This window comes from Dama dama, chromosome 23, assembly GCF_033118175.1.
Source record: "Dama dama isolate Ldn47 chromosome 23, ASM3311817v1, whole genome shotgun sequence".
Lineage (NCBI taxonomy): Eukaryota > Metazoa > Chordata > Mammalia > Artiodactyla > Cervidae > Dama > Dama dama.
In genome coordinates, this window is record NC_083703.1 from 48,407,800 (window position 1) to 48,422,928 (window position 15,129).

Sequence of the window (15,129 nt, forward strand, 5' to 3'; positions counted from 1 at the left end):
CAGAGACGGCAGCTCTGAGAAGGAACATGTTTATGGTGTGTGTTGGGGTAGAACTGGGTCAGCTGTTGGCATCATTGTTGTTAAGTCGCTAAGTCATGTCTGACTCTGTGACCCCATGGACTGCAGCACACGAGGCTCCTCTGTCCTCCACTGTCACTTGGAGTTTGCTCAACTTCATGTCATTGAGTCACTGATGCTATCTAACCATCTCATCCTCTGTCACCCCCTTCTCCGCCTGCCCTCAATCTCCCCAGCATGAGTGTCTTTTCCAGTGAGTCGGCTCTTTCCATCAGGTGGCCAAAGCATTAGAGCTTCAGCTTCAGCATCAGTCCTTCCAATGAATATTCAGGGTTGATTTCTGGTTTGACGGGTTTGATCTTTTTGCTATCCATGTCTCAAGAGTCTTCTCTAGCACCACAATTTGAAAGCATCAATTCTTTGGTGCTCAGCCTTCTTTATGGTCCAACTCTCACATCCCATATGTGACTACTGGAAAAACAATATCTTTGACCATAAGGACCTTTTCCAGCAAAATTATGTCTCTGCTTTTTAATATGCTGTCTGGGTTTGTCATAGCTTTTCTTCCAAGGAGCAAGTGTCTTAATTACATGGCTGTAGTCACCATCCAGTGATTTTGGAGCCCAAGAAAATAAAATCTGTCACTACTTCCACTTTTTCCTCATCTATTTGCCATGAAGTGATGGGACTGGATCCTTAAAGATGATGCTGTTAAAGTGCTACACTCAATATTCTAGCAAATTTGGAAAACTCAGCAGTGGCCACAGGACTGGAAAAGGTCAGTTTATATTCCAGTCCAAAAGAAAGACAATGCCAAAGGATGTTCAGACTACTACACAATTGCACTCATCTCACATGCTAGCAAAGTAATGCTCAAAATTCTCCAAGCCAGGCTTCAAGAGTATGTGAACCGTGAGCTTCCAGATGTTCAAGCTGGATTTAGAAAAAGCAGAGGAACCAGAGATCAAATTGTCAACATCCATTGGATCATTGAAAAAGCAAGAGAGTTCCAGAAACACATCTTCTTTTGCTTTATTGACTACACCAAAGCCTTTGACTGTGTGGATCACAAGAAACTGGAAAATTCTGAAAGAGATGGGAATACCAGACCACCTGACCTGCCTCCTGAGAAATCTGTATGCAGGTCAAGAAGCAACAATTAGAACTGGACCTGAAACAACAGACTGGTTCCAAATTGGGAAAGGAGTACATCAAGACTGCATATTGTCACCCTGCTTATTTAACTTGCATGCAGAGTACAATCTTGCAAAATGCCGGGCTGGATGAATCCCTAGCTGGAATCAAGATTACTAGGAGAAATATCAGCAACCTCAGATATGCAGATGACACCACCCTTATGGCAGAAAGCGAAGAAGAACTAAAGAGCCTCTTGATGAAAGTGAAAGAGAGAGTGAAAAAGTTGGCTTAAAACTCAACATTCAGAAAAGATCATGGCATCCGGTTCAATCACTTCATGGCAAATAGATAGGGAAACAATGGAAAGGAAACAGTAACAGACTTTATTTGGGGGGCTCCAAAATCACTGCAGATGGTGACCACAGCCATGAAATTAAAAAATGCTTGCTCCTTGGAATAAAAGCTATGATCAACCTTGACAACATAGTAAAAAGCTGAGACATTACTTTGCCAACAAAGGTCCGTCTAGTCAAAGCTATAGTTTTTCCAGTAGTCTTGTATGAATGTGAGAGTTGGACCATAAAGAAAGCTGAGCACTGAAGAATTGATGCTTTTGAACTGTGGTGTTGGAGAAGAGTCTTGAAAGTCCCTTGGACTGCAAGGAGATCCAACCAGTCTATTTTTAAGGAATATTCATTGGAAGGACTGATACTGAAGCTGAAACTCCAATACTTTGGTAACCTGATGCGAAGAACTGACTCAGTGAAAAAGACCCTGATGCTGGGAAAGATTGAAGCAGGAGGAGAAGGGGATGACAGAGGATGAGATGGTTGATGGCATCGCTGACTTGATGGACATGAGTGTGAATAAGTTCCAAGAGTTGGTGATGGACAGAGAAGCCTGGTATGCTGCAGTCCTTGGGGTTGCAAAGAGTTGGACATGACTGAGCAACTGAACTGAACTGAGTGGGACTGGATGCCATGATCTTCATTTTTTTAATGTTGATTTCAAGCTAACTGACTGGTTCAAATTTGGGAAAGGAGCCCAGGACTGTGTATTGTCATCTTTCTTGTTTAACTTATATACAGAGTATATCATGTGAAATGCCAGGCTGGATAAATCCCAAGCTAGAATCAAGATAGCTGGGAGAAATATCTACAGCCTCAGATATGCAAGTGACACCACTGTAAGGACAGAAAGTGAAGAGAAACTAAAGAGCCTCTTGATGAGGGTGCAAGAGGAGCATGAAAAAGCTGGGTCAACTGTCCTGATCCCTTTAAATAATATCCAGAGAGAACTCCTTCTTCTCCCTGCCCCACACTTTCTCCCTCCAGTTCCTCCTGCATCTGATTGCAGGATCATTTCTGATTTCTGCTAGAAAACTCCTTTTTGCATGCCATTTTCTTTCAGTTGGACAGGTATGGGTGCCTGGCACCCTTGAATTCTATGCTCTGTCTTGCCCACTGTGCTTTCTGTCTTCCAGATACTCCTCCAAGTTGTCATCCCTTGGTGACACCCTTCTGGCCTTTCAGCATACAGTGAATGCATATGTATGTAGTTAGTTTCATATTCTCAGTCTGGGTGCTGATGCTTTCTTTAGAATAGGCTCTTGACAGGCAAATGACAGTGTCAAAGCATTTGAGTCCCCTAGCCCTCTGGGAAGATGACATTGCTTTTCCTCCACCCAGCAAGCTGTGAGGAGGCTGATCTCCCTGCGTCCTGGATGACATCCACCTCTTCCACAGCCATCCATGCCCACTGCTGATAGAATATGGGTACAAACTTCTGTCTCATTGTTTTAATTTGCATTTCTTTGCCAGTGAAGTGCAGTATTTTTTTCATTTGTGGTAAAATACACATAACATAAAAATTTTCCATATTAACCTTTTTTTTATTAATAAAATGCACAGTTAAGTGGCAACATGTCCTGTGGTGTCATCACCACCATCCAAATCCAGAACGTTTTCTCCTTCCCAAACTGAAACTCTACCCATTAAACACCAACTCCTTATTTCCCTTACCCCCACCTGGCAACCAGTCTACTTTCTACCTCTACCAGTGAAATGGAACATTTTTGGGGGTCTGAATTGGTAGTTCCCATTTTTCACCTGTAAATTGTTTGTAAATGTCCTTACCTACTTTCCTTATTGGAACATGAGTATTTCACCTCACTAAGTAAGAGGGGTTCACTAGGGAAATTGAGAGCAAATGGATCAAAGACTTCTGAATTTTTAAAGTGTAGCTGAAGGATTAGGGGCTTTTCTCTGCCTGGTTTTGATTCCTCAGAGATTTGCCTTCTTATGCCTTCTTCTGGATGCTAAGTCAGGTTCTCCCAGCTGTTTCCTCTCCTTAAAAAAAGGCGCAGCTTTTTTTTTTTTTTTTTTACAACTTTATTGAGGAATAAATGACAGTCATATAATTATATATATTTAAAGTGTACAGTGTGATGATTTGATACACGCTGTGAAATGATTACCAAGATGAAAATAACACATTCAGTACCTCACAGAGTTAATTTAAGTTTCGTGTGTGTGGCAACAATGCTTAACATTAAAAGAAAATTCAGGTTTATTGTGCTTATACAAGTATAAAGCCAAAACAATAAACAAAAAAAATTTTTTTTAATTAACAGCATTAATTTAATGTTATACATTATATTGTTTTGCTGAAACTTATTGTAGCTCAGTTTACAAACTCCACAATGGGAGTCAATCACAAAAACTAAAACAGAGAGAGAGAAAGAAACAGAGAAAAAGAACTGGGTTTGGCAGTTCTCACCTGGAGAACTGGGCTGCCTCATGGGCTTTGGTGCCCTCATTGGTCCATCCTGAGGCCGCTTGTTTGCCTGGGTCTAAAGGAAGCAGGTTCGTTTAGGCCTCTATTAAGGATTACCCCCATGAGTCATAAAGTGGCCTTGCTTCTTGCTTCTTATTTGACTGAGAAAATTTAAAGAGAAAAAGAACTTTCTCATTCCCTACCACCTGCCTCTGTCCCCAGATGCCCCAGTCTGTTACAGTGACTAATTGTCTGTGTTCCTATTTAAGGCTATTCCCTCCACTCATGTGCAGTTCCCATCTTCTCTCTCCTGGTCATAGGCATCACACCTCCAGTTATCTCTTCTCTCCTGCATTTTTTATTTCCCGCTCTTGACTGGTTCATTCTTTGCAGCATAAAATCTCTCATGTTTAATTTGACTCCTTATTGCCATCAACTACTGCTCTCATTTCTCTATTCATCTTTATAGCAAAGGGCTATGAAAGAGGAGTCTAGCTTGTCTGACCCACTCTCTTAATTCTTCCTAATTTCTCTTCAGCCCACTCAGTCGGGCTTTTGCCTCACCTCCCCACCAGCCCTCCCCTCCCCTACCTCCACATACCACACCTCTGCTCTTCTTGTGGACTTGTGGTGTCTTTTGTCTCTCAGATCCCATGGTCAGTTCTCAGTCCTCATCATGTTTAACCAAACAGCATGGTTGATGCAGCTGGTCATCCCTTTCCTGGACATCTGTTCTTCACTTGGCTTCTGGGACACCCCTTCCTCTTGCTTCTTCTCCCCTCTCATTGGCTGCTCTATCTCAGCTTCTTTTGTTGGGTTCTGGTTCTTCTCACTGCTTCCAACCCCTGGAGCATCTCAGGCTCAGACTTCAGGCCTCTCCCCTTCACCATCTGCCTCATCCCATGATGATGTCTTTTAACTCCTATGGTGCCAGCTCTCCCGGAGCCCCAGACACGTACACTCAGCTCTCTACTCCATAGCTCTAGACAGGCATTTAACAAATAAGCACCTCAAACTTAAGTTCAAATAGAACTCTTGATCCCCTTCAAACAGGTGAACAACTCAACCTCTCACCTGATTTTCTTCTCTTCACCCAGTTCCTCAGTCCTCAGACCTATCCTCTGTGTCCAATACAAGCTGTCCCACAGGCTCTATCTCCCAAATATGTTCCAAGTATGGCAGCATCTCACCACATCTGTCACTCTACCCATGCCCAAGCCGCCATCTTACACTGACTCTCCAGTAGCTTCCTAACTAATCTCCAGTCCCTTTCTTGCCCTCCGAGATTTGCTCTCCGTTGGCACCCAGGGCAACCTTTTCCTAAACTCAGTTCTGCCACCTAACGCTTCCAGTGCACTTTGGATGTAATCCCAATATCTTCCATTGGCCTCTGGGCCCCACGTGATCTGGCCTGTCCCTGCCTGGCTATATCCCCTCCTCCTTACCCACTTCTCAACAGCCATACACAAGCTCATCCCCCTCTCTGAGATTTTGCATTTTTAGGCCCTTTAGCCTGGAATGTTCTTCCATTGGAACATGTTTTGTTCCCTTGTTTCCTGTAGATCTCTGCTCAAATGTGACTTTCCCAGGAGCCTTGTTGGCCCTCCATCCTGGCCTTCCCATCTACATCATTCTCTACCCCGTTCCTCTGCTTTATCTTTCTTCCTGAGATTTATCACTGTCTCCAGTTAAAGTCTCTGCTCATTTATTTTCTGTTTTACCAGTGGGAACATAAGCTCCATGAGAGTAAGCACTTTATTTCTCTTATTCACTGCTGAATTGTCAATATCTAGAATTAATGCCCGACACAAAGCAGCTGCTCAAGAAATTTGTGTTAAATGATGATTGGATTAATATCCATCTTCCACCATAATTGAAGAACTATGTTTTAAACACTACAGTAGAGATCTGGGATGAATTATTAACCTGTGTGTCAACTTTTTGCCTTGATCTAAAGTGTCATTTCCTAAATGAAGCAGTAGCAATGTAGAATCTACAAGATTCAGCCCAAGTTACCATCTTGTGCAGGAATCTAAAGCCTACAGCTATCTACTGCCTAGTTTTGCCCTTTAGTCTAGAGAACTGGAGATGCTGCTCTGTACAGTGGCTGTCAAATATAGTTTAAAGTGGACTGGAATTTTTACATGAATTTTACCCATGATCATGGCTTAAGTGAAATGAACTTCTTCTTGGAAAAGGAGAGGGCTTAGGGAATCGAGTGAGGTGAAAACAAGTGGTAACTGAAAGAGCAATATTACCAGTCATTGAAAAGAAATTAAAAGAAATCCAGATTCAATATTTTAAATAGATCAGAAACATAAAAAACAGATTTAGTTAAAATTATATACCTTGGTATATAAATTGACCGAGTGTGTTAGTCGCTTAGTCGTGCCTGACTTTGCAACCCCATGGACTGTAGCCCACCAGGCTCCTCTGTCCATGGGATTTTCCAGGCAAGCATACTGGAGTGGGTTGCCATTTCCTTCTCCATAAATTGACCATATCCAGCCTAAAAAAAAAATCTCTTTCCCAAACTGGGATTTTTAAGGGAATATGTCCCTATAAAAGAATTTAATGATGAAATCTCCAGTTTTCTACAATGTGGACTGAAGTGTGTGTTTTCACAACTGCTGCAGTCATCAGAGACCTTATCTTCCTTTTCAAAACCACCAGATTGCTTAGCGTGTTGTAAATGGGGAGTCAGCGCCCTTCGTGGGGTCTTAGGAATGATGTCCACACTGTCACACTCTGAGGTGCATGTGAAATGAGAGGGTTTATTATACTCACAGTGCTAGAGGAGGGAGGCCCGCATGCTGGGCAGGGGTCACGTGGGAGGAGCACTCAGGGAGCAGACTCAACAAGCAGGTCAGGAGCTGAGAACGAACGCGCACCCAGGGTCAGGTATGGGCCCCACACAAGTGAAAGGTGTGAAGGGATTTTATTGGTGTGTTTGAATGTCACTGGGTCATATTCGAGGGAGGGCAAGAAGGGACCAGCCTTGTCACACTGCATCTGGTTGCCTGGCTGGCAGGTGCTTGTGGTCTGTGCTTGGGGGTGTTGAGGCATCAGGAAAATAGGAAGGTTTAAAAATTGGCAATACACAGCTAAACCACATCCCTCTCGAAGTCCTTTATGGAATCTCCTGTTATACCCCAAAGAGAGAGTGTACTCCTTTAAAACAAATTAGCAGGTTGAACCCGAAAGGATAAATATTCACAGTAGTGTAGGTTTTCTTGGCTCCTGTTAATATGAATGTATGGAACATTACTGATTAACCAGTGCCATGTGCCAACTGCCTCATCTTGCAAGAAGCTGAGTGTACACACAGTTGTGGCAACCTGCCTTAATGTCGAGGAAACAACTGCAGAAACGGATCATTCTCTGCAGCCCCATCTTTCCTGTGCCTGGAACCCCACCTGAGGATGTTCAGGAAGAACAGAATAAGGGAGAGGCCCATCAGTGTAGTCAGCAGCTATAGTCTGACACCCACCGTGTGGCTGCAGGCCCCCAGGCAACATTTCTAAGAGCTCGTTATTGCACTCATCCTTACTATGTCGCCATCCACCGGGCAAATGAAAAGTCTGGTTGGGGAGCATTTTCCTTTCCTCTCTTTCTCCCTAAGGAAAGGAAAGTGGTTGCTGTGGAAGTTATTTAAGCAAGGATAGAGTTAAGATGGTGAGATGCCATTTAAAAGAAGTCATGGGATGTGCCCTGTTATAGTTACACATCACAGAACACTGTTGATTTCATGACCTTATCTGCTGCAGGAGACTTAAAACAAACAAATTGTTGTTGTTGTTCATCTAGGCGCTGAGTTGTGTCCCACTCTTGCGACCCCATGAACTGTAGCCCACCAGGCTCCACTGTCTATGGGATTTCCCAGGCAAGAATACTGAAATGAGTTGCCATTCCCTTCTCCAGGGGATCTTCCTGACTCAGGGATTGAACCCACATCTCCTGCATTGGCAGATCGATTCTTTACCACTGGGCAACCTGGGAAGCCCTAAACAAACATTATTGACTAATATTTTCCTTACTGTATAAGTTTGTTCTGCAAACTGGTTATTGAAATCGTAGTTTTCGTTTTCTGGGCCAGTAGGAGTTGAGATGTAATTGCCATTGGAGGCTCCCCTGGGCTGGAGGAAGGAAGCGGCTGCCTGCGGGTACAAGGCTCGCAGCCACACTGTGTGAGAGGCCCAAGGCCAGCTGGTGTCCACGGCTTTTCTTTGTCTTCATTGGTTGTGAACTTGGCTACAGGTTATTTTTCTGTGCTGCTCAGGTTTCTCTTTTGGTTCTCTGTTGGTGTTTAATCAAGTCATTTATTCTTTTTAGATGGTAACGAAATATAACTAAACTCTCAATTGTTGAAGGTCCTACAGGAAAAAATTATCTAATCTTATCAACTCTAACCACAATTCTCCTTATTCCATACTGAAATAACTATGTGATATATGTTTTGATAATGTGATGTTTCTTAAGAACATAAAATAATTATGGTTTTATGAGAAAACTGTTTTTGTTTTGTTTTTTTTGGTCACACCCCAGGGCTTGCAGGATCTCAGTTCCCTGACCAGGGATTGAACCTGGACCCTCAGCAGTGAAAGCCCAGGATCCTAACCACTAGGCAACCAGGGAATTTCCAACTGACTGTAATTTATTTGGACATGGTCATTTTTTATTTTTTTAGGATATCTGCCCAAGATTCTACATTGTCACTGAGGCAGAGTTCGCATAGGGTTGCAAGGTTTTCTACAATAGCCTTACTTTCAGCAGTCTACCCAGATGGCTTTCCTCAGAGTTGTTACCACCATTGTCTTGCCTCCTCCAGGGTCTGGAATTCTGAAGTGTCCTTCTCTGCCAGCCAGAGCAGTCAGTCTAGCACAGAGGTTGAGAACATGACTCTGCTACTAGACTTGCCTGGATTTAAATCCGAGCTTCACCACTTACTAGTTTGGCATGCCTCATTAGGAAGTTGTAAGAGTGAAGTGAGTTTTGTTAGAGCCTGTGGAATCGTGCCTGGCACGCGGCAGGGTTCACGTACGTGCTGTGGTCTGTGGCTAGTCTGGCATCCCACCTCCCTGACCACCGACTCTTCTCCGTCATCATGACCTTCCACCCCCTGGTCCTCTCCTTCTGCCACAAGCTTCTCCCTCTCTGCATTTGCCTGTGATGCCTTCCTCAGTCACCTTCCAATTTCCTTGCTGCATGACTGCACTAGTTCAGGTCCTGGAGGGGAACAGATAACTCAACCCAACCAGATAATCTGAGGAACGCTTAATAAAGCTGTGAGCAAGGGTGAGGAAACCACAGGGGAAGCACGGCCAGGGCCTGAGAGCTGTGGTAGGGGGGCTGCCTGATAGGAGTTGTGAGCTTGGAGGAGGGATGTGGTCAGCCCATGACAACCACCCAGGAAGGGAGCCAGGGAAGTGGTCCTATTTCACCTTTTTCCCTCCTTGCATCTCCTTCTTGGCTTCCCTTTGGTTCTCAACTCCAAGGCAGAGGGCAAGAGTGCCCCTCTGTGCAGTCCTCGTGGTCAGCCTCCTGAGGCAGAGCAGGCTGGAGCCAGCTAAGGAGTGCATCTAGACCAGAGGGTGGGTGGAGAATGTCCGCATAGAGCCCTTGGCCCCTCTGCTCTGCGGCCCCCACATGGCCTTGAGTCATGGCGCCTTGTTGTCTGGCCCACACCCATCTCTCCACCCGTGAGCCCTCCTGTCTCTGCCCTCATGCCCAGCACTCTGGTCTCCTCCCCTGCCGCTTGTCCAGTCTTCTGGCTGCCCATAAAACATGGCATGACCTGTGTACCATTTTTAAACTTTTCATGCTCATTCGCTTTCCCAGGATTTGCTCTTCCCTCCTCCTAGTTTGGAGAAGTGCTGCATCTTCACTGCGTCTGGCCTGGACACCCTTGCTTGTTCTCTGCAGTCTTCCCCTGCCTCCAGTTAGATTCCCTTACAGCCTCATTACAAGTGCAGTTCATGTTGTGGTGTGCAGGGTTGTTTGTGGGACCGCTTGCTCTGTAGACTTTATTTTCCACTCTTCGAGGAGAGACCGCACCACGCTCAACTCTGCATTCCTTTGTGGCACCTCCAAGTAGTTGAAATAAAAACAGGTGCTCACAGGGAACTCTGCTCAGTGTTATGTGGCAGCCTGGATGAGAGGGCAATTTAGGGGAGAATGGATATACGTCTATGTGTGGCTGAGTCCCTTCGCTATTCACCTGAAACTATCCCAACATTGTTAGTTGGCTATACCCCAATACAAAATAAAAAGTTTTTTTTAAAGTGCTCAAAAAAATTAGTTGTATTGAAATGACTAAGGGAAAGATGCAATAAATATCACCTAGATACAGATGGCATTAGTTATGAATAATAGATTTAGTATATTTGTCACCTGGTTAACTGTATCCCACATCATATATAACCGAGTCATCTCCAACCCCATCTCCCTACAGTATCCAGATTTAGTTGCTGTCATATTCTCTGGGGCACCTTATATGTCACTTGTTAGAATTTATCTGTGGAGTTACCTATTCCTTGTTTTACCTCCTCTTCTAGATCTTTAGCTCCATGAGGGCTTTATCTGTGTCGTTCATTACAGAATCTCCAGGCTGTAGGACAGGGTATGGTACATAATTGATCCTTCACAAATATTTGTTGAATGAATAAACATATTGGTAACAGTACTCTGTGGTATGTTGTAATCTCAGGAGGCCAGCAGAGTAGGGATTCTAGGTGCCGTGGAAGGATCCATGAAGTTCCTTTCCATACTCTTCAAGTCATTTCTCACTACTTTAAGGGGTTATTTCCTTATGACTCCACTCTCTCATCAGTAGAGCAACCACCCTTTCTACTTAAATGGGAGCAGGTCTTATACCAAGAACAAATTATTTTTTCCTTCAATATTCATAGGGGTTACTGGGGGAAATTTATTTCCCTGAAATTATTCTATTTCTCATTTCTCTTATTGTGTTTATTTGTAGTTTCATTTGATGGTACCAAGCAAAATATATTTGATATTTGAACCATTTCAATCCTATTCAGTAATACTGAAAATATGTAGTAATCATTAGCAGGTCTTATAATTGAACATTGGCATCATTTTACATTATGCACTACTATAATAGTCTAACCAGATTTTCTTAAGAATGAATGACTTGAGGGAGTTCTTTTTAAAGGTCACAAGTGATGTTTGATAACCGGAAAAAGATTGATTTTTGGAAACAAGAAGTAGCAACACAGCCTGGAAGCCTTAATTTGTTTAAGCCCTATCATTGCTCAATAATCTTGTCATCTGGTATTTTCCTGAGGTTTAATATAATGAAAAAAAAAATGTTCTGGAAAAGAAATTAAACTTGGAGTTTGAGATAACAAAGCTCATATGAAGCATATATACTGGAAATATTTTTTTAAGACTCAAAAGCAAAATAAAAAGCAATTAGTTAGGAGGGACTATCTAAGTAGGATTGTCTAAAGTGAAAACCTGTAAAAATTGCACAGATGGACTTCATAAATTTGGGAATTAGTAACTCTGGGGCTCCACTGTAACAGGTTTTTACTGATACATCTGTTGCAAACTAATTGCCTCTTTTCTGCCTGATAATTGAAGTTTAGGTTTGGGGGTTTTGCAATAGAGGCAGTTAAAAGCTCAGCATTGTCATGTTTTTCCATTAATTTACCAGTGAGTGGTTGGGTTTATACAGATAATTTGATTTATTTTGAAGATAATTGTAATTATAAGTTTGTTTTACTAGACAGCTTGTCCTTTATAATATAATTTGCCTTTAACAACAGTGCGGTTTCTTCTGCCCCTCTTAGTTTTAACAGCCTTTTCTCTAAGAAAAAATACGTGCTGGCAATGTCTATGAAGACAATATTTTTAAGGTAGATGAAAATAGAGTGGTTTGAGGGCTCACCATCTTTGGTGATAGATCAGATTTGGACAGACCTGATATAAGACTCCATCATTATAGCCAGGAACAGGCCAAACCAGAGTCAGGCCCTTCACTCTCATATATGCTATGACACCTACTTTGAGGATTTCTAAAAATTGAACATTTGTATACTCTGTAACCCAGCAGTTCCACTCTCAGATACATGTGTGTCTCATTCATTCAGAGAAACCACCGAGCTACCAAGTTGAAACCACTTAGCTGTGATCATTCTGTGGAGAACCATGGGAGTTTATCCAAATCCCCATTTCCTTTAGGAGCTGGGTCTGGGGTTCTGGTTGAGTGAATTCTTTATGGCCCCTCTGACTTTGTTCTTGGAAACTCTGATTACAGCGGTCATCAAAAGACCGTGGTTTAGCATTTTATAGTGCTCTCGGTGTTGTATTTCTTTTGTATCTTTCTTGACTACAAGTTTGTCAAGGACAACAGCTCCATCAGGGTCTTTTGTTTCTCTACCTAGGGTCAGGCATTTGATGCACATTTGATACATATTTGAGGGGAATTCCCTGGCTGTTGAGTGGTTAAGACTGTGCTTCCACTGCAGGGGTTCCAGGTTCCGTCCCTGATTGGGGAACTAAGATCCCACATGTCTCGGTGTACCGCCAAAAAAAAAGAACACTTAGTAAATATTTAACAAATGACTGTTGTCATTGAAGAGATAGGAAGATGAACAGAGACCATGCCTGAGCCAGAGCAAGCATTTGCTTTTAAGTCACAGTAGTTGTGTTGCTTCCTTTGAGTTGTCTCAATTTGATTTCTTTAATCCCTTTGATCGCTCTCTGTTTAAACATTTTCTTGTTTACATGTTTACTGTAGAAGATGGAAAATATAAAAACACACAAAAGAAACTCTTGCTATTTTGCTATACTATCTTCTTTTGCTTTTCTTCTAATGCATTGCTTTCAAGTTTCCTGTCCTCCTCTCCCCCTATTTTTTTTTTTTTTTTAATTTCCTAAGAGTAATGGAAATGAGTCTAGGAGAGACTTCTCTACATTTCTAAAGGATTCTTGGATAGAGTAGAAGTGGCATGTGTTTCTGTTTTGGTTTTCTTTACTCTCCATGTGTGAAGGGGTAGCTTAGATGAAGTGCTTGGCCATAGAAGAGTATGTCATGATATTTAACTCAAGCTGCTTCTTATCCACTGCTTTATTTTTGAGGTCAGCATTGCTGGTGGGTACATTATACTCCAAATCACTGAAAAGGCATAGAGTTCTTCCAGGATAGCATCATCCTGCTTACTAAAATACTTAATAGTATTGTTCTCAGTCTCATCCTGAAAGGAGGATGAGATCTTTTAGATTTTTCAGACTTTAACATCTTGTAGACCTTACCATCCCATTAATCCTAGTTCTCTGCTTGAGAGTCTTAGAGAAGGTCTCCTTCTCCAGGTTGAGGTTTCTAGGCACTTGTCTCAGTCTGTGCTATTCTTTGCTTCTGGAACCAGGTGATTATTGCCTTCCCTTCCCTTGTGCTGTGTGGCTGGCGGGTCTGTCCTCTTGTCATACCTGGAGCTCCCACTCCCCACCCGTCACTCCCCTGGGGGTACACACCATACAGTGCTGTCTGTTGTTCAATCTCTCAGTCAGGTCCAACTTTTTGAAACCCCCCTGGATTGCAGCATACCAGGCTTCCCTATCCCTCACTATCTCTCAGAGTTTGCTCAAACTTAGGTCCATTGAGTCAATGGTGCCATCCAACCATCTCATTCTCTATCACCCCCTTCTCCTCCTGCCCTCAGTCTTTCCCAGCATCAGGGCTTTTCCAGTGAGTCAGTTCTTTGCATCAGGTGGCCAAAGGATTGGAGCTTCAGCTTCAGCATCAGTCCTTCCAATGAATATTCAGGGTTGATTTCCTTTAGGATTGACTGGTTTGATCTCCTTGCTGTCCAAGGGACTCTTAAGATACAGTGTTTTACTCTTTCTTTTTCCTCTTAAAATAGTCCTAAAAATAGACCCTTCTGCTTCAGTTTTTTTCCTCCAGATTCCTCTGAGTTTTGTCCCAAGTTTCTCTTTAGATTCTTAAAGTATTTAAATTATACTCATTTAAATGAGATTGTTCATTGGTAAGAAAAATCACGCCTCTAACTCTGACAGTTTCTTTTGACCTTTAAAATAAATTAATGGGAACATGGTTTGTTCAGCTAAGCTCTGCCTGGGGGGTGTCATGACATTTGCATCATCTCTAGGCCTCTGCTGTACCCTGTTATTATAAATGATTGTCCTGAACAGAGTCCATCTAATATGGGTCCTGTGGTGTGTGTGTGAGAGAGACAGAGAAATAAACACACTCAGCGTTATAGAAAAGTTAGCTCTTGTGGAAATAGTTACAGAAAAGAGAAAAAGGTTAAAGTTTGGATTTGCACAATTATCATTTCTGTTTTGTCTAACCCTTGACCTGAGTGGCCCTATTGTTCTCTTGCCTGGAACCCCATTCATCTAAGGTGTGCCTGCTATTTTTGGCACTGAGGAGACAAAACTTCACGATTACATTTGATTCCCTTCATCTTTGCGACCCACGGAATGCAGATATCTGCTTAAGGGTGAGTTCATACATGTGGTGTTTATGCCCTCATTGTCGGGAAGGTGGTGCTCAGTTTTGGGGAAAGCAGATTGAGAGCTACTATTCAACCCCAAGCCCTCTGGAGGCCAGAACAGAACCACCTGCCAGGAGGGAGATTTATGGTAGTGTTTTCCCTCACCCAGGATGAGTGGTTCTCCTATCCTGTATACAACTTTACAGAATTAAGGAAAAAAATTGATAGTGAAACTGTGTGTAACTTTAGAAAAGGAATCATTATCCAATTAGGTTACATTCTAATTTGACTAATTCTTTTAATAAAATAGTTTTTTTAACTAAAATAGTATACAATCATTCTAGAAAAAAATCTACAGAATGTAGATGGATGAGAAGAGCAACAAAATGAGAATCAGTGTTTATCAAGTGTCTGGCCTGTTTTGCTTCCTTCCATCCTCCAGGTAAGACACAGTTGCGCAAAGGTCTACAGTAAAAAGACTTGCCTTAAATAAAAAAAAAAAGACTTACCTTATGCTTTCAACCCCACCACCTTGAACTTCAAGCCCCCTTTTTTATGAACACCTGCTACCCTCTGGACACAGGTGGTATTCTGCAGACACAGTTTGGAAAACAAGAAGGTTCAACTAGTCACACAGCCGGCCAGGGCCTGAGCTGGAGCCAGACACAGTTGCCTCCCTCTACCCACGACCTGTTTATCAGATTCTTCCCGCTACTTG

At 42.7% G+C, this 15,129-nt stretch overlaps 1 protein-coding gene across 6 annotated transcripts in view; it reads left to right on the forward strand.

Moving 5' to 3' along the window:
* Positions 1-15,129, forward strand: part of SHLD1 (shieldin complex subunit 1) — a 101,764-nt gene that overhangs the window by 61,726 nt on the left and 24,909 nt on the right. Inside the window, exon 4 of one of the 6 annotated variants that reach the window (XM_061126646.1) lies at positions 14,319-14,417. The exons of the other annotated variants lie outside the window; for them this stretch is intronic. Coding sequence (XP_060982629.1) covers positions 14,319-14,371 — 53 coding nt within the window. The 3' untranslated portion in view covers positions 14,372-14,417. The remainder of the gene's footprint in view (positions 1-14,318; positions 14,418-15,129) is intronic. 6 annotated transcript variants of the gene reach the window in all.